A 20567-nucleotide genomic window follows, 5' to 3' on the forward strand; every position below is an offset into this window, starting at 1 on the left:
TTTTTTTTTTTTTTTTTTTTTTTTTTTTTTTTTTTTTTTTTTTTTTTTTTTTTTTTTTTTTTTTTTTTTTTTTTTTTTTTTTTTTTTTTTTTTTTTTTTTTTTTTTTTTTTTTTTTTTTTTTTTTTTTTTTTTTTTTTTTTTTTTTTTTTTTTTTTTTTTTTTTTTTTTTTTTTTTTTTTTTTTTTTTTTTTTTTTTTTTTTTTTTTTTTTTTTTTTTTTTTTTTTTTTTTTTTTTTTTTTTTTTTTTTTTTTTTTTTTTTTTTTTTTTTTTTTTTTTTTTTTTTTTTTTTTTTTTTTTTTTTTTTTTTTTTTTTTTTTTTTTTTTTTTTTTTTTTTTTTTTTTTTTTTTTTTTTTTTTTTTTTTTTTTTTTTTTTTTTTTTTTTTTTTTTTTTTTTTTTTTTTTTTTTTTTTTTTTTTTTTTTTTTTTTTTTTTTTTTTTTTTTTTTTTTTTTTTTTTTTTTTTTTTTTTTTTTTTTTTTTTTTTTTTTTTTTTTTTTTTTTTTTTTTTTTTTTTTTTTTTTTTTTTTTTTTTTTTTTTTTTTTTTTTTTTTTTTTTTTTTTTTTTTTTGTTTTTTTTTTTTTTTTTTTTTTTTTTTTTTTTTTTTTTTTTTTTTTTTTTTTTTTTTTTTTTTTTTTTTTTTTTTTTTTTTTTTTTTTTTTTTTTTTTTTTTTTTTTTTTTTTTTTTTTTTTTTTTTTTTTTTTTTTTTTTTTTTTTTTTTTTTTTTTTTTTTTTTTTTTTTTTTTTTTTTTTTTTTTTTTTTTTTTTTTTTTTTTTTTTTTTTTTTTTTTTTTTTTTTTTTTTTTTTTTTTTTTTTTTTTTTTTTTTTTTTTTTTTTTTTTTTTTTTTTTTTTTTTTTTTTTTTTTTTTTTTTTTTTTTTTTTTTTTTTTTTTTTTTTTTTTTTTTTTTTTTTTTTTTTTTTTTTTTTTTTTTTTTTTTTTTTTTTTTTTTTTTTTTTTTTTTTTTTTTTTTTTTTTTTTTTTTTTTTTTTTTTTTTTTTTTTTTTTTTTTTTTTTTTTTTTTTTTTTTTTTTTTTTTTTTTTTTTTTTTTTTTTTTTTTTTTTTTTTTTTTTTTTTTTTTTTTTTTTTTTTTTTTTTTTTTTTTTTTTTTTTTTTTTTTTTTTTTTTTTTTTTTTTTTTTTTTTTTTTTTTTTTTTTTTTTTTTTTTTTTTTTTTTTTTTTTTTTTTTTTTTTTTTTTTTTTTTTTTTTTTTTTTTTTTTTTTTTTTTTTTTTTTTTTTTTTTTTTTTTTTTTTTTTTTTTTTTTTTTTTTTTTTTTTTTTTTTTTTTTTTTTTTTTTTTTTTTTTTTTTTTTTTTTTTTTTTTTTTTTTTTTTTTTTTTTTTTTTTTTTTTTTTTTTTTTTTTTTTTTTTTTTTTTTTTTTTTTTTTTTTTTTTTTTTTTTTTTTTTTTTTTTTTTTTTTTTTTTTTTTTTTTTTTTTTTTTTTTTTTTTTTTTTTTTTTTTTTTTTTTTTTTTTTTTTTTTTTTTTTTTTTTTTTTTTTTTTTTTTTTTTTTTTTTTTTTTTTTTTTTTTTTTTTTTTTTTTTTTTTTTTTTTTGAATTTTTTTTTTTTTTTTTTTTTTTTTTTTTTTTTTTTTTTTTTTTTTTTTTTTTTTTTTTTTTTTTTTTTTTTTTTTTTTTTTTTTTTTTTTTTTTTTTTTTTTTTTTTTTTTTTTTTTTTTTTTTTTTTTTTTTTTTTTTTTTTTTTTTTTTTTTTTTTTTTTTTTTTTTTTTTTTTTTTTTTTTTTTTTTTTTTTTTTTTTTTTTTTTTTTTTTTTTTTTTTTTTTTTTTTTTTTTTTTTTTTTTTTTTTTTTTTTTTTTTTTTTTTTTTTTTTTTTTTTTTTTTTTTTTTTTTTTTTTTTTTTTTTTTTTTTTTTTTTTTTTTTTTTTTTTTTTTTTTTTTTTTTTTTTTTTTTTTTTTTTTTTTTTTTTTTTTTTTTTTTTTTTTTTTTTTTTTTTTTTTTTTTTTTTTTTTTTTTTTTTTTTTTTTTTTTTTTTTTTTTTTTTTTTTTTTTTTTTTTTTTTTTTTTTTTTTTTTTTTTTTTTTTTTTTTTTTTTTTTTTTTTTTTTTTTTTTTTTTTTTTTTTTTTTTTTTTTTTTTTTTTTTTTTTTTTTTTTTTTTTTTTTTTTTTTTTTTTTTTTTTTTTTTTTTTTTTTTTTTTTTTTTTTTTTTTTTTTTTTTTTTTTTTTTTTTTTTTTTTTTTTTTTTTTTTTTTTTTTTTTTTTTTTTTTTTTTTTTTTTTTTTTTTTTTTTTTTTTTTTTTTTTTTTTTTTTTTTTTTTTTTTTTTTTTTTTTTTTTTTTTTTTTTTTTTTTTTTTTTTTTTTTTTTTTTTTTTTTTTTTTTTTTTTTTTTTTTTTTTTTTTTTTTTTTTTTTTTTTTTTTTTTTTTTTTTTTTTTTTTTTTTTTTTTTTTTTTTTTTTTTTTTTTTTTTTTTTTTTTTTTTTTTTTTTTTTTTTTTTTTTTTTTTTTTTTTTTTTTTTTTTTTTTTTTTTTTTTTTTTTTTTTTTTTTTTTTTTTTTTTTTTTTTTTTTTTTTTTTTTTTTTTTTTTTTTTTTTTTTTTTTTTTTTTTTTTTTTTTTTTTTTTTTTTTTTTTTTTTTTTTTTTTTTTTTTTTTTTTTTTTTTTTTTTTTTTTTTTTTTTTTTTTTTTTTTTTTTTTTTTTTTTTTTTTTTTTTTTTTTTTTTTTTTTTTTTTTTTTTTTTTTTTTTTTTTTTTTTTTTTTTTTTTTTTTTTTTTTTTTTTTTTTTTTTTTTTTTTTTTTTTTTTTTTTTTTTTTTTTTTTTTTTTTTTTTTTTTTTTTTTTTTTTTTTTTTTTTTTTTTTTTTTTTTTTTTTTTTTTTTTTTTTTTTTTTTTTTTTTTTTTTTTTTTTTTTTTTTTTTTTTTTTTTTTTTTTTTTTTTTTTTTTTTTTTTTTTTTTTTTTTTTTTTTTTTTTTTTTTTTTTTTTTTTTTTTTTTTTTTTTTTTTTTTTTTTTTTTTTTTTTTTTTTTTTTTTTTTTTTTTTTTTTTTTTTTTTTTTTTTTTTTTTTTTTTTTTTTTTTTTTTTTTTTTTTTTTTTTTTTTTTTTTTTTTTTTTTTTTTTTTTTTTTTTTTTTTTTTTTTTTTTTTTTTTTTTTTTTTTTTTTTTTTTTTTTTTTTTTTTTTTTTTTTTTTTTTTTTTTTTTTTTTTTTTTTTTTTTTTTTTTTTTTTTTTTTTTTTTTTTTTTTTTTTTTTTTTTTTTTTTTTTTTTTTTTTTTTTTTTTTTTTTTTTTTTTTTTTTTTTTTTTTTTTTTTTTTTTTTTTTTTTTTTTTTTTTTTTTTTTTTTTTTTTTTTTTTTTTTTTTTTTTTTTTTTTTTTTTTTTTTTTTTTTTTTTTTTTTTTTTTTTTTTTTTTTTTTTTTTTTTTTTTTTTTTTTTTTTTTTTTTTTTTTTTTTTTTTTTTTTTTTTTTTTTTTTTTTTTTTTTTTTTTTTTTTTTTTTTTTTTTTTTTTTTTTTTTTTTTTTTTTTTTTTTTTTTTTTTTTTTTTTTTTTTTTTTTTTTTTTTTTTTTTTTTTTTTTTTTTTTTTTTTTTTTTTTTTTTTTTTTTTTTTTTTTTTTTTTTTTTTTTTTTTTTTTTTTTTTTTTTTTTTTTTTTTTTTTTTTTTTTTTTTTTTTTTTTTTTTTTTTTTTTTTTTTTTTTTTTTTTTTTTTTTTTTTTTTTTTTTTTTTTTTTTTTTTTTTTTTTTTTTTTTTTTTTTTTTTTTTTTTTTTTTTTTTTTTTTTTTTTTTTTTTTTTTTTTTTTTTTTTTTTTTTTTTTTTTTTTTTTTTTTTTTTTTTTTTTTTTTTTTTTTTTTTTTTTTTTTTTTTTTTTTTTTTTTTTTTTTTTTTTTTTTTTTTTTTTTTTTTTTTTTTTTTTTTTTTTTTTTTTTTTTTTTTTTTTTTTTTTTTTTTTTTTTTTTTTTTTTTTTTTTTTTTTTTTTTTTTTTTTTTTTTTTTTTTTTTTTTTTTTTTTTTTTTTTTTTTTTTTTTTTTTTTTTTTTTTTTTTTTTTTTTTTTTTTTTTTTTTTTTTTTTTTTTTTTTTTTTTTTTTTTTTTTTTTTTTTTTTTTTTTTTTTTTTTTTTTTTTTTTTTTTTTTTTTTTTTTTTTTTTTTTTTTTTTTTTTTTTTTTTTTTTTTTTTTTTTTTTTTTTTTTTTTTTTTTTTTTTTTTTTTTTTTTTTTTTTTTTTTTTTTTTTTTTTTTTTTTTTTTTTTTTTTTTTTTTTTTTTTTTTTTTTTTTTTTTTTTTTTTTTTTTTTTTTTTTTTTTTTTTTTTTTTTTTTTTTTTTTTTTTTTTTTTTTTTTTTTTTTTTTTTTTTTTTTTTTTTTTTTTTTTTTTTTTTTTTTTTTTTTTTTTTTTTTTTTTTTTTTTTTTTTTTTTTTTTTTTTTTTTTTTTTTTTTTTTTTTTTTTTTTTTTTTTTTTTTTTTTTTTTTTTTTTTTTTTTTTTTTTTTTTTTTTTTTTTTTTTTTTTTTTTTTTTTTTTTTTTTTTTTTTTTTTTTTTTTTTTTTTTTTTTTTTTTTTTTTTTTTTTTTTTTTTTTTTTTTTTTTTTTTTTTTTTTTTTTTTTTTTTTTTTTTTTTTTTTTTTTTTTTTTTTTTTTTTTTTTTTTTTTTTTTTTTTTTTTTTTTTTTTTTTTTTTTTTTTTTTTTTTTTTTTTTTTTTTTTTTTTTTTTTTTTTTTTTTTTTTTTTTTTTTTTTTTTTTTTTTTTTTTTTTTTTTTTTTTTTTTTTTTTTTTTTTTTTTTTTTTTTTTTTTTTTTTTTTTTTTTTTTTTTTTTTTTTTTTTTTTTTTTTTTTTTTTTTTTTTTTTTTTTTTTTTTTTTTTTTTTTTTTTTTTTTTTTTTTTTTTTTTTTTTTTTTTTTTTTTTTTTTTTTTTTTTTTTTTTTTTTTTTTTTTTTTTTTTTTTTTTTTTTTTTTTTTTTTTTTTTTTTTTTTTTTTTTTTTTTTTTTTTTTTTTTTTTTTTTTTTTTTTTTTTTTTTTTTTTTTTTTTTTTTTTTTTTTTTTTTTTTTTTTTTTTTTTTTTTTTTTTTTTTTTTTTTTTTTTTTTTTTTTTTTTTTTTTTTTTTTTTTTTTTTTTTTTTTTTTTTTTTTTTTTTTTTTTTTTTTTTTTTTTTTTTTTTTTTTTTTTTTTTTTTTTTTTTTTTTTTTTTTTTTTTTTTTTTTTTTTTTTTTTTTTTTTTTTTTTTTTTTTTTTTTTTTTTTTTTTTTTTTTTTTTTTTTTTTTTTTTTTTTTTTTTTTTTTTTTTTTTTTTTTTTTTTTTTTTTTTTTTTTTTTTTTTTTTTTTTTTTTTTTTTTTTTTTTTTTTTTTTTTTTTTTTTTTTTTTTTTTTTTTTTTTTTTTTTTTTTTTTTTTTTTTTTTTTTTTTTTTTTTTTTTTTTTTTTTTTTTTTTTTTTTTTTTTTTTTTTTTTTTTTTTTTTTTTTTTTTTTTTTTTTTTTTTTTTTTTTTTTTTTTTTTTTTTTTTTTTTTTTTTTTTTTTTTTTTTTTTTTTTTTTTTTTTTTTTTTTTTTTTTTTTTTTTTTTTTTTTTTTTTTTTTTTTTTTTTTTTTTTTTTTTTTTTTTTTTTTTTTTTTTTTTTTTTTTTTTTTTTTTTTTTTTTTTTTTTTTTTTTTTTTTTTTTTTTTTTTTTTTTTTTTTTTTTTTTTTTTTTTTTTTTTTTTTTTTTTTTTTTTTTTTTTTTTTTTTTTTTTTTTTTTTTTTTTTTTTTTTTTTTTTTTTTTTTTTTTTTTTTTTTTTTTTTTTTTTTTTTTTTTTTTTTTTTTTTTTTTTTTTTTTTTTTTTTTTTTTTTTTTTTTTTTTTTTTTTTTTTTTTTTTTTTTTTTTTTTTTTTTTTTTTTTTTTTTTTTTTTTTTTTTTTTTTTTTTTTTTTTTTTTTTTTTTTTTTTTTTTTTTTTTTTTTTTTTTTTTTTTTTTTTTTTTTTTTTTTTTTTTTTTTTTTTTTTTTTTTTTTTTTTTTTTTTTTTTTTTTTTTTTTTTTTTTTTTTTTTTTTTTTTTTTTTTTTTTTTTTTTTTTTTTTTTTTTTTTTTTTTTTTTTTTTTTTTTTTTTTTTTTTTTTTTTTTTTTTTTTTTTTTTTTTTTTTTTTTTTTTTTTTTTTTTTTTTTTTTTTTTTTTTTTTTTTTTTTTTTTTTTTTTTTTTTTTTTTTTTTTTTTTTTTTTTTTTTTTTTTTTTTTTTTTTTTTTTTTTTTTTTTTTTTTTTTTTTTTTTTTTTTTTTTTTTTTTTTTTTTTTTTTTTTTTTTTTTTTTTTTTTTTTTTTTTTTTTTTTTTTTTTTTTTTTTTTTTTTTTTTTTTTTTTTTTTTTTTTTTTTTTTTTTTTTTTTTTTTTTTTTTTTTTTTTTTTTTTTTTTTTTTTTTTTTTTTTTTTTTTTTTTTTTTTTTTTTTTTTTTTTTTTTTTTTTTTTTTTTTTTTTTTTTTTTTTTTTTTTTTTTTTTTTTTTTTTTTTTTTTTTTTTTTTTTTTTTTTTTTTTTTTTTTTTTTTTTTTTTTTTTTTTTTTTTTTTTTTTTTTTTTTTTTTTTTTTTTTTTTTTTTTTTTTTTTTTTTTTTTTTTTTTTTTTTTTTTTTTTTTTTTTTTTTTTTTTTTTTTTTTTTTTTTTTTTTTTTTTTTTTTTTTTTTTTTTTTTTTTTTTTTTTTTTTTTTTTTTTTTTTTTTTTTTTTTTTTTTTTTTTTTTTTTTTTTTTTTTTTTTTTTTTTTTTTTTTTTTTTTTTTTTTTTTTTTTTTTTTTTTTTTTTTTTTTTTTTTTTTTTTTTTTTTTTTTTTTTTTTTTTTTTTTTTTTTTTTTTTTTTTTTTTTTTTTTTTTTTTTTTTTTTTTTTTTTTTTTTTTTTTTTTTTTTTTTTTTTTTTTTTTTTTTTTTTTTTTTTTTTTTTTTTTTTTTTTTTTTTTTTTTTTTTTTTTTTTTTTTTTTTTTTTTTTTTTTTTTTTTTTTTTTTTTTTTTTTTTTTTTTTTTTTTTTTTTTTTTTTTTTTTTTTTTTTTTTTTTTTTTTTTTTTTTTTTTTTTTTTTTTTTTTTTTTTTTTTTTTTTTTTTTTTTTTTTTTTTTTTTTTTTTTTTTTTTTTTTTTTTTTTTTTTTTTTTTTTTTTTTTTTTTTTTTTTTTTTTTTTTTTTTTTTTTTTTTTTTTTTTTTTTTTTTTTTTTTTTTTTTTTTTTTTTTTTTTTTTTTTTTTTTTTTTTTTTTTTTTTTTTTTTTTTTTTTTTTTTTTTTTTTTTTTTTTTTTTTTTTTTTTTTTTTTTTTTTTTTTTTTTTTTTTTTTTTTTTTTTTTTTTTTTTTTTTTTTTTTTTTTTTTTTTTTTTTTTTTTTTTTTTTTTTTTTTTTTTTTTTTTTTTTTTTTTTTTTTTTTTTTTTTTTTTTTTTTTTTTTTTTTTTTTTTTTTTTTTTTTTTTTTTTTTTTTTTTTTTTTTTTTTTTTTTTTTTTTTTTTTTTTTTTTTTTTTTTTTTTTTTTTTTTTTTTTTTTTTTTTTTTTTTTTTTTTTTTTTTTTTTTTTTTTTTTTTTTTTTTTTTTTTTTTTTTTTTTTTTTTTTTTTTTTTTTTTTTTTTTTTTTTTTTTTTTTTTTTTTTTTTTTTTTTTTTTTTTTTTTTTTTTTTTTTTTTTTTTTTTTTTTTTTTTTTTTTTTTTTTTTTTTTTTTTTTTTTTTTTTTTTTTTTTTTTTTTTTTTTTTTTTTTTTTTTTTTTTTTTTTTTTTTTTTTTTTTTTTTTTTTTTTTTTTTTTTTTTTTTTTTTTTTTTTTTTTTTTTTTTTTTTTTTTTTTTTTTTTTTTTTTTTTTTTTTTTTTTTTTTTTTTTTTTTTTTTTTTTTTTTTTTTTTTTTTTTTTTTTTTTTTTTTTTTTTTTTTTTTTTTTTTTTTTTTTTTTTTTTTTTTTTTTTTTTTTTTTTTTGTTTTTTTTTTTTTTTTTTTTTTTTTTTTTTTTTTTTTTTTTTTTTTTTTTTTTTTTTTTTTTTTTTTTTTTTTTTTTTTTTTTTTTTTTTTTTTTTTTTTTTTTTTTTTTTTTTTTTTTTTTTTTTTTTTTTTTTTTTTTTTTTTTTTTTTTTTTTTTTTTTTTTTTTTTTTTTTTTTTTTTTTTTTTTTTTTTTTTTTTTTTTTTTTTTTTTTTTTTTTTTTTTTTTTTTTTTTTTTTTTTTTTTTTTTTTTTTTTTTTTTTTTTTTTTTTTTTTTTTTTTTTTTTTTTTTTTTTTTTTTTTTTTTTTTTTTTTTTTTTTTTTTTTTTTTTTTTTTTTTTTTTTTTTTTTTTTTTTTTTTTTTTTTTTTTTTTTTTTTTTTTTTTTTTTTTTTTTTTTTTTTTTTTTTTTTTTTTTTTTTTTTTTTTTTTTTTTTTTTTTTTTTTTTTTTTTTTTTTTTTTTTTTTTTTTTTTTTTTTTTTTTTTTTTTTTTTTTTTTTTTTTTTTTTTTTTTTTTTTTTTTTTTTTTTTTTTTTTTTTTTTTTTTTTTTTTTTTTTTTTTTTTTTTTTTTTTTTTTTTTTTTTTTTTTTTTTTTTTTTTTTTTTTTTTTTTTTTTTTTTTTTTTTTTTTTTTTTTTTTTTTTTTTTTTTTTTTTTTTTTTTTTTTTTTTTTTTTTTTTTTTTTTTTTTTTTTTTTTTTTTTTTTTTTTTTTTTTTTTTTTTTTTTTTTTTTTTTTTTTTTTTTTTTTTTTTTTTTTTTTTTTTTTTTTTTTTTTTTTTTTTTTTTTTTTTTTTTTTTTTTTTTTTTTTTTTTTTTTTTTTTTTTTTTTTTTTTTTTTTTTTTTTTTTTTTTTTTTTTTTTTTTTTTTTTTTTTTTTTTTTTTTTTTTTTTTTTTTTTTTTTTTTTTTTTTTTTTTTTTTTTTTTTTTTTTTTTTTTTTTTTTTTTTTTTTTTTTTTTTTTTTTTTTTTTTTTTTTTTTTTTTTTTTTTTTTTTTTTTTTTTTTTTTTTTTTTTTTTTTTTTTTTTTTTTTTTTTTTTTTTTTTTTTTTTTTTTTTTTTTTTTTTTTTTTTTTTTTTTTTTTTTTTTTTTTTTTTTTTTTTTTTTTTTTTTTTTTTTTTTTTTTTTTTTTTTTTTTTTTTTTTTTTTTTTTTTTTTTTTTTTTTTTTTTTTTTTTTTTTTTTTTTTTTTTTTTTTTTTTTTTTTTTTTTTTTTTTTTTTTTTTTTTTTTTTTTTTTTTTTTTTTTTTTTTTTTTTTTTTTTTTTTTTTTTTTTTTTTTTTTTTTTTTTTTTTTTTTTTTTTTTTTTTTTTTTTTTTTTTTTTTTTTTTTTTTTTTTTTTTTTTTTTTTTTTTTTTTTTTTTTTTTTTTTTTTTTTTTTTTTTTTTTTTTTTTTTTTTTTTTTTTTTTTTTTTTTTTTTTTTTTTTTTTTTTTTTTTTTTTTTTTTTTTTTTTTTTTTTTTTTTTTTTTTTTTTTTTTTTTTTTTTTTTTTTTTTTTTTTTTTTTTTTTTTTTTTTTTTTTTTTTTTTTTTTTTTTTTTTTTTTTTTTTTTTTTTTTTTTTTTTTTTTTTTTTTTTTTTTTTTTTTTTTTTTTTTTTTTTTTTTTTTTTTTTTTTTTTTTTTTTTTTTTTTTTTTTTTTTTTTTTTTTTTTTTTTTTTTTTTTTTTTTTTTTTTTTTTTTTTTTTTTTTTTTTTTTTTTTTTTTTTTTTTTTTTTTTTTTTTTTTTTTTTTTTTTTTTTTTTTTTTTTTTTTTTTTTTTTTTTTTTTTTTTTTTTTTTTTTTTTTTTTTTTTTTTTTTTTTTTTTTTTTTTTTTTTTTTTTTTTTTTTTTTTTTTTTTTTTTTTTTTTTTTTTTTTTTTTTTTTTTTTTTTTTTTTTTTTTTTTTTTTTTTTTTTTTTTTTTTTTTTTTTTTTTTTTTTTTTTTTTTTTTTTTTTTTTTTTTTTTTTTTTTTTTTTTTTTTTTTTTTTTTTTTTTTTTTTTTTTTTTTTTTTTTTTTTTTTTTTTTTTTTTTTTTTTTTTTTTTTTTTTTTTTTTTTTTTTTTTTTTTTTTTTTTTTTTTTTTTTTTTTTTTTTTTTTTTTTTTTTTTTTTTTTTTTTTTTTTTTTTTTTTTTTTTTTTTTTTTTTTTTTTTTTTTTTTTTTTTTTTTTTTTTTTTTTTTTTTTTTTTTTTTTTTTTTTTTTTTTTTTTTTTTTTTTTTTTTTTTTTTTTTTTTTTTTTTTTTTTTTTTTTTTTTTTTTTTTTTTTTTTTTTTTTTTTTTTTTTTTTTTTTTTTTTTTTTTTTTTTTTTTTTTTTTTTTTTTTTTTTTTTTTTTTTTTTTTTTTTTTTTTTTTTTTTTTTTTTTTTTTTTTTTTTTTTTTTTTTTTTTTTTTTTTTTTTTTTTTTTTTTTTTTTTTTTTTTTTTTTTTTTTTTTTTTTTTTTTTTTTTTTTTTTTTTTTTTTTTTTTTTTTTTTTTTTTTTTTTTTTTTTTTTTTTTTTTTTTTTTTTTTTTTTTTTTTTTTTTTTTTTTTTTTTTTTTTTTTTTTTTTTTTTTTTTTTTTTTTTTTTTTTTTTTTTTTTTTTTTTTTTTTTTTTTTTTTTTTTTTTTTTTTTTTTTTTTTTTTTTTTTTTTTTTTTTTTTTTTTTTTTTTTTTTTTTTTTTTTTTTTTTTTTTTTTTTTTTTTTTTTTTTTTTTTTTTTTTTTTTTTTTTTTTTTTTTTTTTTTTTTTTTTTTTTTTTTTTTTTTTTTTTTTTTTTTTTTTTTTTTTTTTTTTTTTTTTTTTTTTTTTTTTTTTTTTTTTTTTTTTTTTTTTTTTTTTTTTTTTTTTTTTTTTTTTTTTTTTTTTTTTTTTTTTTTTTTTTTTTTTTTTTTTTTTTTTTTTTTTTTTTTTTTTTTTTTTTTTTTTTTTTTTTTTTTTTTTTTTTTTTTTTTTTTTTTTTTTTTTTTTTTTTTTTTTTTTTTTTTTTTTTTTTTTTTTTTTTTTTTTTTTTTTTTTTTTTTTTTTTTTTTTTTTTTTTTTTTTTTTTTTTTTTTTTTTTTTTTTTTTTTTTTTTTTTTTTTTTTTTTTTTTTTTTTTTTTTTTTTTTTTTTTTTTTTTTTTTTTTTTTTTTTTTTTTTTTTTTTTTTTTTTTTTTTTTTTTTTTTTTTTTTTTTTTTTTTTTTTTTTTTTTTTTTTTTTTTTTTTTTTTTTTTTTTTTTTTTTTTTTTTTTTTTTTTTTTTTTTTTTTTTTTTTTTTTTTTTTTTTTTTTTTTTTTTTTTTTTTTTTTTTTTTTTTTTTTTTTTTTTTTTTTTTTTTTTTTTTTTTTTTTTTTTTTTTTTTTTTTTTTTTTTTTTTTTTTTTTTTTTTTTTTTTTTTTTTTTTTTTTTTTTTTTTTTTTTTTTTTTTTTTTTTTTTTTTTTTTTTTTTTTTTTTTTTTTTTTTTTTTTTTTTTTTTTTTTTTTTTTTTTTTTTTTTTTTTTTTTTTTTTTTTTTTTTTTTTTTTTTTTTTTTTTTTTTTTTTTTTTTTTTTTTTTTTTTTTTTTTTTTTTTTTTTTTTTTTTTTTGAATTTTTTTTTTTTTTTTTTTTTTTTTTTTTTTTTTTTTTTTAGAAAGGGGTCAAAAAGGACACAGATTTCTGGCGAGACAAATGAATTGATCAGTGAAAACAATGGGAAACTATACCTTTCCCCAGCAGACTCGGAAACTCTTCATCCCGTTGTTTCGGTAACTACATGTAGCAACATTTGTGTTTACGTCTTTCAACATGAATCGGGAATCTCCGCCACTTTCCGTAAACGATGCGGATATTGTCGGAAATTCCCAATGAGTAATTACTATTTCTTTCTTTCTTTGAAACTATAACAGGCTTCAACAATTTATTAGAATGTCGAAATCTAGTGTCAGAATTTTAAAGAAAATTCGACTGTTTCTGCTTGTTTCAATATTTTCTCTCTTTTACTCTGTCTATCTCGCTATACTACATATTGTACACTAATCTCTCTCTAACTTTCTTTCATTTTGTTCTTTCTTTCTGTCTTTTCTACCATCTTTCCTTCTTCTTTTTCCTCTGCTACCTGATGACAGACTTTGCCATCTGCTGCACGCGGAAATCAGAAATCCCGCAAGACTAAAACGCGGTGAGATTAAAAAATGATATAAATACCTACATGTATATATTACATCTGTCAATAATAATGATGACAAAAATAGAATTTCCAGAAGTTTGACTTTTTCCTCCATTGAATTTATAATATGCAAACATTACAGTACTATTTAAGTATTGATTCTAAGATTATGAAATAAATTTCACTAGTTAACATTAGAACTTTATTTATGTTTTTGTTCCAATTCAACCTCTTGCTAATTCCATGGATAAATCTGTGAAAACATTATGTTTTCGATACAGAATTTAGACAAAATCAGTAATATACTGACTAACTTAACCTCGACTTCGGTTACAGGAGAAAGAGGAAAAGTGGTGCCCGTCACAAGAAACAGGATTTGACGTCACAGACTATCAACCTCGGTCTCACTGCAAAAGTAAGTATTTTACAATAAGTGTACCAATGTGGAAAAAAAAAATCTCTTCTTGCACTGTGAAAGAAAAATATCGCCATATATATATATATTTTAATTTCTACCTTTCCAAAACAAAAATTAAAAGTTTCTTAAAACAACGAAAATTAAAAGCAATTTCGGAAAGAAAGTAGGCCTAATTGAGACCGCAGAACCAAGTGATTTCGCTATATACGATATATTAACGTTTGCCACTGTCCAGGTTAAATGGAGTTTTCAAGTCTGGTCACCTGTCACTAATTTTGAAGAATGGCATCTGGCATACCTGTGAATAAAAAGAAATAAAGATCTACCATCTTGCTAAACTTTTATGTGGGGGGTTCCATCTTATGTTGAATACCGCACCAAAAATTGACCAAAATATTCATGAAATTCCAATATTGATTACCTCCCCCTGTCAGACACACACTTGACAGAATTTTAAAATTTCTTTACATATTTTACATCTACATGTATTGCCCAACCCACACATTAAACATTTAAAACTGATGCGCCCTGAATACCCAATCAGCAGGCTCCGAAACATTCACCTCTCTATGAAATCTTGTGCCCAAAAGCGGATTTCCACGAATCTATTTTTGGTTTGATTCTGCGGTCCCAATTAACCTTGCGATTTTATTTACATTGATATACTACTTTTCATGAATTTATTGTATTATTTTTCAGGAGAGATTCCGCGAAGCGCAGATGAATGTATTGACATACTCATTTATGAACAAGGAAATATCCGACGCATGCGCACCCAAAGTGTGCATAGGACAAAAGAGAAAATTCCATGAGATGGATTATGACATCGAAGAGAGTCAAGTCAACAACTTAATCTCAAAATTCCAACAATTGAGCATCTAATTCTGATCGAAGCCAGTAACATCTTATCAACAGTCGTTGTACACCTTATTTAATAATATATTGAACTCAGGGCACGCATTTCTTTGAGGATTGGACATCTGCATTTACTTCCTTTTTTATAGAAAATGTGGTAATATACTGGTTTAACTTTAAAAGATTTGATTATGTTATGTAAATACATTTATGATTATACTTAGTTGAGTAAAAAATATAGCAATATGAATGATTTACTATTATATATACAAATGCATTATATTTGTTTGTACTGATGGGCTGTAAAGCCTAAAGTCAATAAATTATTTTATTTTATTTGATTCGTGATTTTTGTTATGTTTAACATCTGTAACGCAGTGGATAAGAGTTATTCCGCTAAACCTGCCTGTATTATAAGGCTTTTTTCCCTAAAAATCATAATATATAGGCAATATTTTTACAGCCCAATAATATATGCAGGTTTAGCGGACTAGATAAGAATATCAACACTTGCATAATATTTCATGTATGTACATGTTGTGTTGTAAATAAACCTACCTGAATTCCACCCACTGCTCCAGTGGTTGCTATCACTGTCGTTATATCTACCTCTAGACTATCTGATAGTAAACCTGAAGACAGTTCAGGAGAACAAAAACTGACCAATCACTGGCCTGTATATTAGCATGTAGTCTTGTCCTGTGATATACATCAAAGAATCTCATAATAGTAGACCGTAAATGACTGTGTTGGTTTGGAGTTGGGTGTCACCTCTCTGTAATCTTCAAAGAAAATCTCTGCAAGGTTGATACTCCTTCCGACGTTTCGGCGTTTTACATGACTTCCTCCAAATGTAAGTCGATTAAGTTAATACGGTCCAACAAGGGACTGGTTAGCTAACGTTTCTGCTTGGTGTTATTACGCAGCATTGTCCTATTTTCTGTCTGTTCATTATGGTGGCATATGTCTGCCATCGATTTGCCGACTTAGACTTAATAATGTCGACATCGTTAAGGCATTAAGTCGACATCATATCGATAGATGTCGACATAAACAGAAGAATATGTCGACTTACCACATGTACATGCCCACATAATGATTCCAAGATATTTATGTAGACAGTCGGTAACTCGGCGATTAATGTGTTTATGCTCGGGTGTGACACCGACTTGTCAGTTATTGATGTCGACATCTAAACTAAAAGATGTCGACATCTGGTCTTGAAAGTGGAAATCAAAGGCCACCCTTTCATAAAGCACTGTGTATATGCAGCAAAAGCCATACAGCAGAGATCGACGTTGATTGTTAATTAAAGTTTTTTTATTTATTTGATTTCAAAAAAAAAAAAAAAATTGTGATCCTGCACATCCCGGCCATGAAACTGTAGCCTGCGTGTACGTAGCTGTTAGCCCGAGCTAAGGAAGTGTACAACGAATTATTAATATATATAACCGTGTGTTGAAAATTCGTTTCAAAGCTGTGTTTGTGTTTTGTTGATTGCCATTCGTACCAAGTCCATGTAGTACATACCGTACTATACTATATTAAAAGGATGAATGAAAAAAATAATAAAGAAAAGATTTTTTATGTTGTATTTTCTTGTGAATCCCGAAAAATACCAGTTACGTAATTTAAAAGCCATAAAGGTCACAGTACAGGTACACAATACACATTGGGAAACCAGCTTTACTTGTTAGCTTGGCCTGTCCATATATATATAATATACATAGATATTTACATCCCTCGATACACTTATATAAAGGCACAACGAATTTTTGTTACGGTCTCAATGGTCAGATACAACCTTTGGGCTAAAAATCCTCCAGGGACGCGGTTTTAAACTCCCAACTCGCGATACATCTGCATCTATTTTTCGTAGTAAAAACATGCATTCTTTGTAGTCAAACGTAGTAAAAAAAGTCACGTGCTTGTACCGCATTCATGCCATTGGCCGGAATATACAATTGTATTATGGGTAACTAGTGATCACGTGATTTTGTGTTTACTTCCAAATATGGTGATAGTTTGCTTGCCATTTCTTCGAGGAAATTGATTTATTTGAAAATATTTAGACTACAAAATGCTATTAATATTGCATGCATATCATTTTGATTTGCACATATGGACTGTTTTACTATTAATAATGAACTGGAATGAGTTGTAAAACTGCCATTTTCCCGTTTTGGAAATAAATGATACAATACGAATTGACCAATTCAATAGGTCTAACCGTCTAATCTAAAATCAGCGAAGATCGGCTACTCCCGGCTAAATTCGTAGAATTCTAAATTTATATTTATATATATTATTACCTGCTTTAGGGTTCAGAACATATACATATAACACAGAGAAAATAAGATCTTCTTCAAAAGGCCTAATTATGTATAAATACCAGGTCAGAGAAATCACTCTATTTGGAAGTAAACACACACTCATGTGATCACTAGTTACCCACTAATACAATTCCATATTTATTTCAGCCAATGGCATGAATGAGGTATAATCACGTGACTTGTTTTACTACGTTTTACTACAAAGAACGCGTGTTTTGTACCATTATGGGGGAAATCCTCCGCGGATCGTGGTTTCATTTCCACCATTTGAAATTGTTAGCAATACTATCATATCATAGTTTATTTTCCATATTATTTCCAAACAAATAGTATAAGCTTCCGCATAGCCCACTTAGCTTTTTGGGAATCTAATACATACATGTATGTACACATATACTAAGAAACACGGGTTTATGTGCTTACATGGCAGCTTCCCGCCTGGTAAATTTGGACCTAGGACCTAACTCATTATTTGCTTCGGTAGGTTCCGTACGAAAATGTATCATTTTGTTTGTCAGAATAACTCTTCATAGATTGAAAGGTCTCAAGGCCCTCTACCAATATTGTGAATTTCATGGCCCTGGGGTCTCGGAATTTTCCCCAGGGGATAGGGTCTGTACCATAGTTTATATAGGGAAAACACATTTATGAGCATTATTTGCTCAATTTTCATAGGAAACAGATGCAATTGAATCAAATACTCTTCATATATTGAAAGGTTAAAGGGGTATCATCACTGGCTGATTTCATGGGCCTGATAGGCCAAATATATGGTGCTCATATACAGTGTATGAATTTGTTTCATTATTTATCCGAACTCGGGTGACCAATCAGAAAAAAAACATGCATGGCTGACAGGTGGCTATGTGTTTTGTTATTCCTGCTATATAGACTTCATTTTTAGTTTTCCCATGTTATAAAACATTTCCAAGAGGAAAGAAGAAGGTAAAGAATAACAGAAATAGAGAAAAGATCCATCTGTTATTGGCATGATTTACATCAGTCAGTAGTGGGTACCAAGTTCATTAAACTTTTTAAATGTGCAACTGCAGGGGCGTAGGAAGAAAAGGGTCCTCCTGCACATTTTTCGTACTTCATTTTAGAAAATTTTGCCGCTTTGCGGCGCATTTCCTAAAAGTTCAAGCACGTAATGTTCAAACCTTTAATAATAATAATTAAAACACATGAACTAGACTAAAAATGTCCATCAAGGGATTCTACTATTTCAAAAATGTTTCTTAAAATATTATATTGTTTATATGTCTAAGCAAGACAATGAAATCAATTCATTATTTTTTTTAGTTAAACAACAATGTGCTGATGGTGTGAAGTCGTATGTTCAGATCGAGCAGGGTTGCATAATGATATGACGACATTCACAATTATAATTTCTAAATGCAGGTAAATGTAAATCGAAAAATTACCACGTTAAGAACGCATTAAAATCCTCAAAATACACCGTAAAACTCATATTGGCCATTCCAAATCGTAATATTTTTCGCGGGGAGACCCCCGAAACTCCCAAACACCAAAAATCTCGCGCATTCGGCGCTCGCAAAATCATCAAAATCGTAATTTTTTCCGGGGGAGATCCCCAGACCCCTAAAACACCAAAATCTCGCGCATTCGGCGTTCGCAAAATCATCAAAATCATCAAAATACATCGTAAAAATTATCTCAGCCATTCAAAATCGTAATATTTTTTTCCAGGAGATACCCCCGGACCTCCAAACACCAAAATCTCGACCCTTCGACGCTCGCACGCCATTTTGCATATTCATTAATTTCCTGTTAGCGTCGCCATTGATATGGATGTGTACAGGGATTATATGTAATGATTTATGAGAAAAAGTATATAAAGTATATATGGTTGTGTGTTGAATTAATCTCCCCCTGTGTGACCTATTGCAATTGTCTTTTGGCCGGCAACATCCAGTGTCTGTTGTAAACAATTTACAATCTTCTTAATAACCAAGAACCTCATACATGGACATGTTATTGGGCCATAGCATGCTGGGATGAAGGAATACAAAGTTTGTTCAAATCAATGATCTTGACCTATGTGCCAAGTCACAGGGCTGAGACATATTTATTTGTTTGTTTAAAAGCAAAACATTATTTATAACTGTGCATATCGGAATTCAGGTGACTGTTAGACATATATATCCTTGTTGCCTTCTGCTCATTCTCAACTCTCATCCATTTGTAAACAATTCAAATTTTAACAAACTTCTTCTCCACAACACGGTTTTTCTCATTTTACAGCAAGTACAAAAACAACAACAATCAAATTACAATCATGAATATTTTGTATTGATATTATTTTTTTTGCAAATTTTCAGCAAAACAAACATGTTTCAAATTAAATTAATACACATATTTGATTAATATATTTGATCTGCATTCATTATTGAATTAAAAAAAAATGAAAAAAATTCAAGTTTTGATCAAGGGAGATAAATCCGTTTTTGAAGGATTTTCCACAAAGTGGAAAAGTTAAGATTAATCAGAGATTTACTATTTAAATCTCTGGATTAATTCACTTCCCATGCATTATTCAACTAAAATTTAGCCTGGTACATTAACACAAATTTATTAGATGAAGTAATTGTCGAGTATATATACATGAACTTTGACATCTGCCATGGCACAACATGTAATCTTCAATTTATCAATGTTTCACAATCAAAGTCTACTCTAAGCCTTCTGTTTCAAATGGTGGAAATGAAACCACGATCCGCGGAGGATTTCCCCCATAATGGTACAAAACACGCGTTCTTTGTAGTAAAACGTAGTAAAACAAGTCACGTGATTATACCTCATTCATGCCATTGGCCGAAATAAATATGGAATTGTATTAGTGGGTAACTAGTGATCACATGAGTGTGTGTTTACTTCCAAATAGAATGATTTCTCTGATCTGGTATTTATACATAATTAGGCCTTTTGAAGAAGATCTTATTTTCTCTGTGTTATATGAATATATTCTGAACCCTAAAGCAGGTAATAATACATATAAATATAAATTTAGAATTCTACGAATTCAGCCGGGAGTAGCCGATCTTCGCTGATTTTAGATTAGACGGTTAGACCTATTGAATTGGTCAATTCGCATTATATCATTTATTTACAAAACGTGGAAATGACAGTTTTATAACTCATTTCAGTTCATTATTTATAGTAAAATAATACATATGTGAAAGTCAAAATGATATGCATGCATTATTAATAACATTTTGGAGTCTAAATATTTTCAAATAAATCAATTTCTCAGAAGAAATGGCAAGCAAACTATCACCATATTTGGAAGTAAACACAAAATCACGTGATCACTAGTTACCAATAATACAATTGTATATTCCGGCAAATGGCATGAATGAGGTATAAGCACGTGACTTTTTTTTCTACGTTTTTACTACAAAAGATAGATGCAGATACAATGTATATCCCGAGTTTGGAGCTAAAACCGCGTCCCGCGGGAGGATTTTTAGCCCAAAGGTTGAATCTGGCCATTAAGACCGTAACAAAATTCGTTGTGCCTTTATTTAAGTGTATCGAGGGATGTAAATATTTATGTATACATGTATATATGGACAGGGCAAGCTAACAAGTAAAGCTGGTTTCCAAATGGGTATTGTGTATCTGTACTGTGACCTTTTTGGCTTTTAAATTACGTAACTGGTATTTTTCGTGATTCGCAAAAAAATGAAATCTTGAAAAAATCATTGTAATATAGTATAGTACGGTATGTACCACATGGACTTGGTACGAATGCTAATCCACAAAGCACAAACACAGCTTTTAAACGAATTTTCAACCCACGGTTATATACATGTATATTAATAAATGATTATGGCCAAGAAGATGGAAATTTGTTGTACAAAGCAGAGTCCTTTTGCACTCTAACTTCCTCAGCTCGGACTAACAGTTACAATGTGTACATACACGCAGGCTACAGCTGCATGGCCGGGATGTGCAGGATCACAATTTTTAATTTTGAAATCAAATAAATAAAAACTTTTCTGAATTAACAAAATCAACGTCGAACTCTGCTGTATGGTGCCTTGCTGCATATACACAGTGCCCTATGAAAGGGTGGCCTTTGAATTCCACTTTCAAGACCAGATGTCGACATCTTTTAGTTTAGATGTCGACATCAATAACTGACAAGTCGGTGTCAGTCGACATATTCTTCTGTTTATGTCGACATCTTCCGATATGATGTCGACTTAATGCCTTAATTATGTCGACATCATTAAGTCGTAAGTCGGCAACTCGATGGCAGAAATATGCCACCATATAATACTATTATGGTGCTGATACGAATCAACAATATTATACAATCTGATTAAAATACAAATCCTGATAACCTCTCCGTGAAATAGAGGATCAGACAACATTACATAAGGGGTCATGTTCGGATGACCTTTATACCACGTGTACTTCAGATTAAAGTGCATATTCTACACATTGCTACATCAATTTATAACGCCATTTCGCCCCAATTTGATATACAATAAACTTAGTTGTGCTCTATGGGCGAGATGACTATGTACACGAAAATAATTCTGACATTTTTTCAAACTATTTCGTCCCATGAAATCCACAGTCAAGATTCTGCAGGCAGCAACTTGTGTGTACAAGTACATGTATTAGATTCCCAAAAAAAGCTAAGTGAGCTACGCGGAAGCTTAACCATTTGTTTGGAAAGAATTTGGAAATAAAACAATGATGTGATTGCTTAGCAGTTTCAAATGGTGGAAATGAAACCATGATCCGCGGGGGATTTTCCAATAATGGTACAAAACAGCTTCTTTGTAGCCTTGCTATGGTGGCATATTTCTGCCATCGAGTCTTGCTGCATATACACCATGCTTTATTAAAGGATGGCCTTTGATTTCCACTTTCAAGACCAGATGTCGACATCTTTTAGGTTAGATGTCGACATCAATACCTGACAAGTCGGTGTCACACCCGAGCATAAACACGA

At 15.5% G+C, this 20567-nt stretch overlaps 1 protein-coding gene across 1 annotated transcript in view; it reads left to right on the forward strand.

The window, feature by feature from the left end:
• The window catches only part of LOC138334621 (uncharacterized), a 20604-nt gene extending 7074 nt beyond the window's left edge, over positions 1–13530 (forward strand). Inside the window, exons 2-5 of the mRNA XM_069283261.1 lie at positions 11456–11570; positions 11931–11983; positions 12308–12386; positions 13089–13530. Of these exons, the coding sequence (XP_069139362.1) occupies positions 11456–11570; positions 11931–11983; positions 12308–12386; positions 13089–13271 (430 nt within the window). The 3' untranslated portion in view covers positions 13272–13530. The remainder of the gene's footprint in view (positions 1–11455; positions 11571–11930; positions 11984–12307; positions 12387–13088) is intronic.
• The last annotated feature ends 7037 nt before the right edge of the window (positions 13531–20567 follow it).

The sequence above is a fragment of the Argopecten irradians genome, chromosome 11 (genome assembly GCF_041381155.1).
Source record: "Argopecten irradians isolate NY chromosome 11, Ai_NY, whole genome shotgun sequence".
In the NCBI taxonomy this organism is placed as follows: domain Eukaryota; kingdom Metazoa; phylum Mollusca; class Bivalvia; order Pectinida; family Pectinidae; genus Argopecten; species Argopecten irradians.